Below are 10,114 nucleotides of genomic sequence, written 5' to 3'. Positions count from 1 at the left end.
CGGAAGGCTGGGCAGGTGGCGTAGGAGGTGGCAGCCTCCCTGCTCCCCAGTCCTGCAGTCCGCACTGCCCGGGCTGAAAGGCCTCGGCCCGCACCCGGGTCTGGAGCCGGAGGCCGGGAGACCCTGGAATCTCGACCTGGCGGCCTTGACCAGTGTCTGCCCTTTGCAGGCCTCGGGAAACACCTGGACCCGACGGTGGCTTGCCGACTGGTCGGAGGTCCCAGGCGGCCTTTGCTGCACCATCAAGCTGTTCATCCGGCCACTTAACAGTTTCATTCATAGAGTGAATCGTTATGGTCTGCCCCCTGACTCCTGGACGTGCTGTGCACATTTTTTGCTTTCTAGAAGCAGAGTATGGGCTTAGCATGGGCTTCCGAGTTGGACAGCCCAAAGGGTGTTGGCAAAAGTACCGTTGTTAACTATCTTAGTACCTGCTGTGTAGTAAGTGATCAAAAAGCGCTAGCTGTTCTCAGATTCCCACACCTCTTAACAAAAAGTGCAACACGAAGTGTCTGCCTAGTTAAACTATTAATATTTACCTATTTCTCAAAGTAGTTTTGTGTCGAGCATGCTTAAGACCTCAGTAAGTGCTTCCCTTTTTTAGGAGTCTTTTTAGCCTTTTGCCTTTGGGGATCCTTTGTTCATCTGAGTTCTTCACTATTACTGTAAATTAAGTGGAAATTTAAACTAGCTGAAGTTTGCAAATATGGACGTTGAGACCCGAGCACATAAAATGACCACAGACGACAGAAATTGAAAAAGTTGGGAGTCTGTACAAAAACCCAGGTCTTGTGTTCCCTAAATCTAGTTTAATTTCCTCTCAATCACAGCACTTTCTAATGAGAGTTTTGCCCAATACCATTCATTGGTAGCCCACTCATACTTGTACTTTGAATGAAATCTTTGATCTCATTGGATCATTTTACATTTCTAGGCAGCTTGGATTGATTAGGAGAAAGTCCATTGCTCCAGCAAATGGAAGCCTAGGAAGAAGCAAATCCAGTGAGTAGTATGTTTAGTTTTTTAAGTGGCTTTGGGGCCAGTAGGTGGCATGGTGGTTAAGGCCCTGAACTCCCACATGGCCGACTGCAGTTCAAGTCCTGGACTTGGCAGCTTACTTTCTCACTTTCTTTATCTCAGTCTCTCTCTGTCTCTAGTGTGTGCATGTGCCCTATAGCAAATTAATAATAATAAAAAGTGAAATTCAATAAAAAATTCTTTTTTAAAAAACGTTTAGATTAGTTTTCATTTTTCAGTACCGGTAAAGCATAAGAACATTCTGATCTTTTGCAGAGCAGTTGTTTAACTATTTAATTGTCATTGATTTTGAATCGACATGCTGGAATGATGGGAAGCACCACCGTACCCAGGAAATAAGTAAGTCTGCACTGCCAATGGCCGAAGCTAGTAGCAGATGAGTCACTTTAAAGTTTTAGATAGAAACTAGTCACCAGTTAACAAACACAAAACCATGAATTTTACATAAACTGACATGACAAAAGAAGAATAAAATTCCAAATATCCAAATGTCATTGTATAAAAAAATCATTTTAGGGTTACATACAAAACCTCAGTGATATAGAGACAAATATATATACCTTTGCAAAAAAGGTATACATTTCAGTTTCTGTGTGTTCTTCATATTAAATCACGGGACTATATCATGTTTTCTTTTAAGTAACTATACTCGTAACTTCACTCATTTGATTTATTCTTTGCCCTGTTTATTACAACCTTTATATCACTGCTTTGGTCATTTTAACATGCTTTTACTAAAACTGGTTGTGGAATAATGCTGTTATGAAGGTAATAAGTTTAATTTTTGGTGATATATTCGAGTGTCAAGTGACGATTATTTTCATTTAGTTGAATTTCCAGCAGTATTGCTGAACACATCAACTGGAGAGATAGAATCTGAGTTTCATTCTTACGTGCAGCCTCAGGAACATCCAATTCTTTCTGAATTTTGCATGGAACTGACAGGCATAAAACAGGTATGATACATATTTTAAAAGTCAGAAGTTAATTTCAAGAAAGATAATAAAAGCTACATACCATTTAGAATTAGATTTATTGAGTATTAGGAGAGATGTCTTCTCCCAGGAGCCCATTTGGAGCTCCAGAAAATTAAAATAGTGACATAAAAATGAATATCAAATTTATTTTATGGCAGTAAAGTGACTCAGATTATTTTTCTGTCAGTCTAGATGTAATCATTATATTTCTATGTAAGTTAGGTTTATCAGCCTAAGTTCTAATCATTATATTTGTTATTTCCTCCATGTGTTTTAATATCTTTTCACTAAATAAACTTTTTGTCAGTCAGAACGTCTTTTTTATAACACCTCCCCACAATGGTGCCTAGACTACTGTAACACTTGGTCAATAATTATGGAATCTAGTTGTTGAGTTAGGGCTCTGTGACTCCCTATTCAGACTCAAGTTGATGAAGGAGCCCCTCTGAAGATTTGCTTATCTCAATTCTGTAAATGGATTCATAAGATTCAACAAGAGAAGAAAATTACTTTTGCTGCTGCAATTCCAGAGCTGCCTTCTTCTGAAGTAAAATTATGTGCATTTGTTACCTGGTCAGGTAAGAAATAAATTATGTCTGTCTATCACTAACAGGTAGCATCACCATTATGTAATTATAGCCTTACACTTGTTAACCTAGAATTGGACTTGTTAACTTTCTGGGCTCGGAAAAGAAATATATGTGCCTACCAGAATTTAATTAAGAAAAAAAAAATCATTGATGTTTTAAAATTATCATTTCAGAGGAACCAGCAGATGGTAAAATGATTACATTACTGGACTCCCATGTAGTTGACCATGGTTTGAGCCCCAGACCCGGTGGCTTGAAACTTACACTGGACAACATGTGCATGCATGTCCAAAATCCTGAGAGGAGAAAAGGGGAAAAGGAATTATGACGTGGCCATCCTCCCTGGGGGGTGATTTCTTGCTTTCTGTGTCTCCGGTGAGCACACACACCCTATAGCAAAAATCTCTCTTAAAAAATAAAAAAACTATCATTTTGGGATACTTTACAATTTAAGCCTTACCTTTAAGAATTTTTTCATGTGCTCCCCTTCATTCTCCTCACTCCAGGCAAAGGTGAGTTAGTGAAAATGCTTATGCTATTTTATTTTTTTTTTTTCCCAGAGAGATTATTTTTTGCTATAGAGCCAGAAAGACAGAGACAGACAGAAAACGAGAAATCACCCCCTCCCAGGGGGCATGGCCACATCACAGTCCCTTCTCCATTCTCCGCTCAGGATCTTAGGCACACCTACACAGGCACCTGGTGTGAGTTTTAAGCCACTGGGTCTGGAACTCTAACTGCGTTCAACTACCTGAGAGTCCAGCAACGTAACCCTTATGCCATCTGCTTATCCCCTCTTATGCTATTTTCTACAGCCTTGAATAAAGAGTTTCATTGTGGGACCAGCAGATGGCATAATGGTTACATCACTGGATTCTCAGGTAGTCGACTATAGTTCAAGTCCTAGAACCAGCAGCTTACACTGGACACGTGTATGTACATGCCCAAAATCCCAAGAGGTGACTGGAAGAGAAGGGATTGCAGTCTGGCCATCCCCCCAGGAGATGATTTCTCACTGTCTCTCTGGTGAGCAAATGCACCCTATAACAAAAATCTCTCAAAAAAAAAAGAAAGAAAGAAAGAAAAGTAAGGGCCTGGCAGGTGGTATGGTGGTTAAGGGAGCTGGACTCCCACATTGCTGAACTTGGTTCAAGTCTTAGACCTTGTGGCTTACTTTCTCACTTTCTCTCTCTCTCTCCCCCACTCCCCTCGGTCAAATTAAAATAAATAATAAATAAGTAAAGTTAAATAAATAATTCTTTTTTTATAAAAGTAATACTCTTCGATAGCATAGCAGTGATGGTCATCTTTGGGGGTTATTATTATTTAATTTTATTTATTATTATTTTTTGTTTTAATTTGTTACAGGGTACGTGCACTCACCAGAGAGAAGAGAGAGTGAGAAAGCGAGCCGTCAGGCCCGGGACTTGAACCACAGTCAGCCATGTGAGAGTACAACATCCCAACCACCATGTCACATGCTGGCCCACTAAGTCATATTTTAAGTTGCTATAAAGTTTTTGGTTTCTCAGGAATATTAATAATACCCTAGAATATATGAAATATGGGTCTTTTTTTTTTTAACACCAGAGGGTGCACATATACGACAGAGAGAGAGAGAAAGCACCTTCTCCCCTCCCTTCCCCTCCCCTCCCACTCCCCACAACGAGGCCTAGTCACACCATAATCTTTTTCCCTCTTGTTCTCCCTCAGGATCCTGGGCATGCACACACATACACCTGGCATATTTTTCAAACCCCTGGGCTAGGATTCAAACTACAGTTGGCCATATGGTATTTGGATCACAATGCACAGCAATTAACCTCTTTGCTCCAGGACCAACCAAAGCCTTATAATTGAACATCTTTCTCCTTTTTCTGAAATAGAGTTTTATTGTGCATTTCAGAAATCACTCTTAAACTTTATCACCAGCTTGATTTCTTAATCCTACATATAGGATTTAGATTTTTCATTTCTTAATCCTTTATATTATTCACTAATAATATAAAGCAAATAGTTTTAAGTAGCAAAGCAATTAAATCTTACAGTTCTGTTTTGTGTAATTGTGCAATATTTTATTTGTAAATGGTGACCGCATAAGTAAAAAAGGCTTACCTCGTTGACTTTGTTCTATTTTAATGCACTTACTGCAGATTGGGACTTGGGGGTTTGCCTGGAGTATGAATGCAAAAGAAAACAGCTGTCAAAACCTGTGTTTTTAAATTGTTGGATTGATCTCAGATCAACATACAAGGTAAAGGTCAAAGATGATGACATAAGTATTTAAAGACAATACAACAAGAATATTACTAATCTAATAGAACTAAAGATTATGAAATATGTTTAATATACAGCCTTTGGAATTATAATGATTTTTTTAAAGATATGTCTTCTTTTATTTGAGTAGCTCTTCTACAGGAGAAAACCAAAAGGACTAAGTGGTGCTTTGCAGGAAGTAGGAATAGAATTCTCAGGACGAGAACATTCTGGTTAGTATAAATTGAAAATAATTTTATTATATGTGTCCTCTGAATTTTATAAAATCTTTCATAGAGGTCTCAGTTTTGGGTGATTTCATTAATACATATTATCATTCAGCCTGAAAACAGCTCCTAACAATGCAAATTATTTCTCACTTTGAAAGGACTACTTTCATACACTATTAGATGATAAAGACTGCCATCTAGTGATGCTCTTTTGCTAAAAAGAATAAATACCGTGAACTCGGAAAAATGAGTAAAACTGTAGATTACTTACAAATCATGGTCTATACAGAATTGCTGGTCACATTTTGGGAACTGCCTGACAGTTTCACATTCTTCTTTTTGAGTTTGGGAGATCTTGCCTTTCATTGATAATGTTACTACAGCTTTCCACAAGATCAGTGTATCATCTTTTTTTTTCCCAAAGATTTATTTATTTATTCATTCATTCCTTCATTTTAATTTGACCAGAGAGAGACACAGAGAAAGAGGAAATTGAGAAAGTAAGCCACAAGGTCCAGGACTTGAACTGTGGTCGGCCATGTGGGAGTGTTCAGCGCCTTAACCACCATGCCACCTGCTGGTCCCTAGACCAGTGTATCATCTTTAAAACTAGTAGATGGTCATAAAACTACCAGTATGCTCCAGTTTTTATTTGAGCGGTAAACTTTGTTGTTGTTGTTATTCCCACGTGGCTGACTGCAGTTCGAGTCCCAGACCTGATGACTTGCTTTCTCACTTTCCATTTCTCTCTCTCTACCCCTCTCTGGTCAAATTAAAAAATAATAATAAATGAAATAAAATAAATACATAAAGTATTTAAAAATTTAAAAAAGAAATTATTTTATTTAACTTTATTTATTTTAATTTGACCAGAGAGGGACAGAGAGAGAGAGAGAGGGAAAGTGAGAAAACAAGCCACCAGGTCTGGGGCTTGAACTGCAGTCGGCCATGTGGGAGTCCAGCACCCTTAACCACCACACCATCTACTGGCCCCAGTGCCACTGAATTTAAATTCAGTATTTTTTTTTTTTATTGGAAAGGTTTTTGCTATAGAGCACATGCACTCACCAGAAAGACAGAGACAGAGAGACAGAAAGCAAAAATTCACCCCCCGGGGGGATACCCACGCCACAATCCCTTCTCCTCCATTCTCCTCTTGGGATCTTGAACATGCACGTACACATGCCCACATAAGTTTAAGCCACCAGGTTCAGGACTCGAACTGCGGCTGACTACATGGGAGTCCAGTGACATAGCCATTATGCTATCTGCTGTTCCCATATTCAGTAGTTTTTAATTTGTTTCGTCAGGGTTGGATGATTCTCGGAATACTGCCCTTCTTGCTTGGAAAATGATCAGGGATGGTTGCCAATTGAAAATTACAAGATCCTTGAACAAGGTTAGTGGTGTCTTATTTTATTCTGTCATCTTTAAGTCTAGAAGTAGAACCTATAACTGCTTTTGTTCGGGGTGTTTTTGCTGTTGTTGTTGTTTTTGCCATAGTGCGTGTGCAGTCACTTTCCCAGAGAGAGGGAAAGTGAGAAATCACTTCCCAGGGGGAATGGCCATGCCACAATCTCTTCTCCTCCATTCTCCTCCTGGGATTTTAGGTATAGATGCATTGATAATGCATTCTTAAGAAATTATGAATGTACACTTTCTAAAGCTGTTGGATTTGTCTGTGGAACCAGGTACCCACTAAGAAGAATCCCAACATTCTGGCCAGAAATTTGAACACGAAGCAAGCCGAAGAAACGTCTGTCCACAGCATCCAGAGTCCTAGTATATGCGATGTGGAGCTGAAAAACACAATAGATTCCCATGAAAAAGTTCAAGGAAGGTCAGTTGATGTGACTGCTCCTATAAAGGCACAGCAGGACCAGTTACAACTGCAGAGCAATGTGAAAGCAGGCCTTCACAATGTCAAACATTGCTCATATCTTCTTAATACTAAGCCTTCTCCTTGCCCGGGGCAGTTGCAGTCTCCCACCTTGAATTCACCTATCTGTATGCAGGAACAAAGAAAGAATGAACATCTTGCATTTAATACCAAATCTAAGTCTTCAATGATTGGTTCAGAACTGGTACTTGTTTCCACCACCGTTTCATCTGTTAATCATGTTTCTGATACGGAAATGAGTTCTGCTCTTGACTGTTTGCCTATGTTGGCTGATTGGGAGGATTTAGTTTTGCTCCCAGCATCTCAGCCTGAGCAAAATATAGATTATGTACATCCCATTAGTAGCTCAAACGTAGATGCTTCATTTAATTCTAGAGAAAGTCTAATGGTTTTAAAAGAATCAGAAATGCTAAATGTCAAAGACTCTGGAAGCATCGAGAAAACTCCTCAAAGATCCGAGACTCCCAAGTCCATTGTGTACAAGAGCCCTCATACTACTATTTATAACATAAGAGAAGCCAAAGAACCAGGTTCAGATGTTTCCGCCTTTAAGTTACCTGAACAAAAATCAAGTGCCTTCAACAATATTAATGCCAATGTGTGTCATCCTTCTGTTTTGAGGAAACATCCTTTTCTTTTAGGTGGTGCTAAAAGGAATTCATCCAGTCCCACAACTCTTCCACCAGCTAAAAAGCAGACCTTTACTATTCATGAAGAAAAGCCGGCATCATCTGATTGCTCCCGAGTAAGAAGCTCTCCCCAGAAGGTTCTCCCCTCGGTACTAACTTCTACAGTTAACCTACAAGAGCCTTGGAAGAGTGGGAAAATGACACCTCCCTTATGCAAGTGTGGTCGAAGATCTAAGAGACTTGTTGTTTCTAATAATGGACCAAACCATGGAAAAGTCTTCTACTGTTGCCCTATTGGAAAATACCAAGAAAACAGAAAATGTTGTGGTTATTTCAAATGGGAACAAACACTTCAAAAGGAGCGCGCCAACAGCACAGTCCTGTCTCACTGTACAGGGAGACCCACTTCTGCTTCTCCAGAAACAAGCCCTATTCTTGACAGAACTTTAAGTTTTCCTAGTAAAAACTGTTTGAAACTCAGACCTTCAATGAGGAATTGATAAACTTTATTTATATATAAACTATGTTGTTACTAGTAACTTTTCGCTTACGAAAGATAATGCGGGGCTTCTACGGACTGAGAGACCATATCTAGCTCTGTATTAGACACACACACACACACACACACACACACACACACACACACACACACACACACACACACACACACACACACACACACACACACACACACACACACACACACACACACACACACACACACACACACACACACACACACACACACACACACACACACACACACACACACACACACACACACACATACATACACATATACACATATATGCATGAGCTGAAAAGAGAAAAGATACATTTCAGGACTTTACACTTTGATTCACCAATTCTCTAGCATATGTCCTCTTTGTGTTCACCTATGAATTCCCAAACACGAGTATTTTGGAGTCTTAAGCTATTTTAGTTATAGTTCATATATTAATGTTTGCTGAATTTAACATACTTTCTTGAAGAACCACAAGTGAAATATTTTATAAACCATGTTTATTAGTTTAAATATAATAAGCAATATCTTACTTTTATAGTTAGACCTTAAAACAAATTTTAAACTATTTTTAAGTTACTTGAATTAAAATATGACTAATGAAAATTCCCACCTGGCTTCAGGTAGACACTTGTACTTGGAGAATTATGATAATCTTCTACCTGATATTTTTTATTTTTGTAAAAATTTTTGTAAGTTGTTTAGTGTTATTTCAAGGCTTGAAGATTGGTTCTGACTTGAATATCAGTACATTCAGAGAATTACTCAGCGAAGGTTTGAAAACCAGGGGAAGGGGGCAGAGATTTGGTGCAGAAACTTTCTGTACCTTCTGTTAAAAAATTCCTCAACAATGAACAATCGAGGTCATCTTTCTATATTAACAAATTATAGGAACACTGACACTAATGCAGAGGAATTTACCAAATAGTTTTATGTCAAAACTCAGCCTCCATTGTAATAAGCACAAGATACTTCAAATCAATAGTTTGTAAGTATGATACCACATTTTTAAATCATAATTCTTATTTCTACAGACATAGGTACCATATTTTACAGAGACCGTATTTGTTAGATACCATCATGATTAGTGGAATGAACTTAAATTGTTTTCCATTCTTTTTTACTCAGTTTATTTATTTTTATCTTCATATTGGTAATCTTTGGAAACTCTTGAATAAATTCTAGTTGATATCAAGGTAAAGAAAATGAACCTGGAGATTTTCATCTTTAAATAAGCCAAATAAGATAGTTCTATGTGGAAGAATTAGGACACCTCTTGGGGGTGAGTTTCAGTTAGAGCCAAAAAAAGATGAGGGGTATTGTTGCCATTCTTCTTGATATTCCGTATTTATAACATGGCCAAACAAATTAGGCTAAGGGTTCATTTTAAACTCAAAAGATTCTGATTCTTATCTACTTGTTATTAATTCAGTTTGAGAAAAATATTCATTTAGAAGGAAAAAATAAACAGCTGAAATTTTCAAGAATACTGACCAAGTGTTCATCATTAGGACATCTGCCTTTCTGGGATATTTGTAAGATGCTGTGATTGATTTTATATGCTCCTGAATCTCCTTTTTCGGTCATTCTTGATCATGTGTCTTATAACATGATCAGGGTTCAGAACAATAAAGCCTTTGCTACCTAAAATAAAATATTGAAACACCAGGAAGTTGAGTTGTGTCTTTTCATGTTTTAGTACATCTTGTTTGCTTTCTCCAACTGAAATCTAATTTACTGATGAGGTAGGCCAGAGAGTTTAATAGAGTTTGATCCCATCTTTGTGCTCTTAAACCTGCCAGTGGACTCCCACATCTCCTATTCTGTACCCACATAAGAGAACTTTTGCTTTGTTTATGATCTACTCTTTTTTTTTTGGAGAGGTTTTTGCTATAAGGTGCGCACACTCGCCAGAGAGACAGAGAAAGTGAGAAATCATCCCCCAGGAGGGATAGCCACTACACCATCCCT

General features: G+C 38.3%; 1 protein-coding gene and 1 long non-coding RNA gene across 2 annotated transcripts in view; one reads left to right on the top strand and one right to left on the bottom strand.

The window, feature by feature from the left end:
- The first annotated feature begins 1,872 nt into the window (after positions 1 to 1,872).
- On the top strand, positions 1,873 to 8,266 carry LOC102474090 (ERI1 exoribonuclease 2). The gene is made up of 6 exons (XM_006149998.3): positions 1,873 to 1,994; positions 2,437 to 2,593; positions 4,759 to 4,859; positions 5,013 to 5,094; positions 6,402 to 6,490; positions 6,783 to 8,266. Exons 1-6 carry the CDS (start codon positions 1,971 to 1,973, stop codon positions 8,118 to 8,120), a joined length of 1,791 nt encoding a protein of 596 aa, XP_006150060.1. The 5' UTR covers positions 1,873 to 1,970; the 3' UTR covers positions 8,121 to 8,266.
- LOC106735018 (uncharacterized) overlaps positions 6,753 to 10,114 on the bottom strand; it is a 7,968-nt gene continuing 4,606 nt past the window's right edge. The window contains exon 2 of the long non-coding RNA XR_003549603.1: positions 6,753 to 6,890. This is a non-coding gene — a long non-coding RNA (uncharacterized LOC106735018). The remainder of the gene's footprint in view (positions 6,891 to 10,114) is intronic.

This window comes from Tupaia chinensis, unplaced genomic scaffold (genome assembly GCF_000334495.1).
Source record: "Tupaia chinensis unplaced genomic scaffold, TupChi_1.0 Scaffold000275_1, whole genome shotgun sequence".
Classification (NCBI taxonomy): Eukaryota; Metazoa; Chordata; class Mammalia; order Scandentia; family Tupaiidae; genus Tupaia; species Tupaia belangeri.
This window is presented reverse-complemented; position numbering and strand designations above follow the sequence as displayed.

Coding starts and splice junctions, on each gene's coding strand:
- LOC102474090 (XM_006149998.3), top strand. CDS start 1,971: ATGGAACTGACAGGCATAAAACAG. Junction 1,995..2,436: donor AACTGACAGGCATAAAACAG/GTATGATACATA, acceptor CTCCCTATTCAG/ACTCAAGTTGATGAAGGAGC. Junction 6,491..6,782: donor TTACAAGATCCTTGAACAAG/GTTAGTGGTGTC, acceptor CTGTGGAACCAG/GTACCCACTAAGAAGAATCC.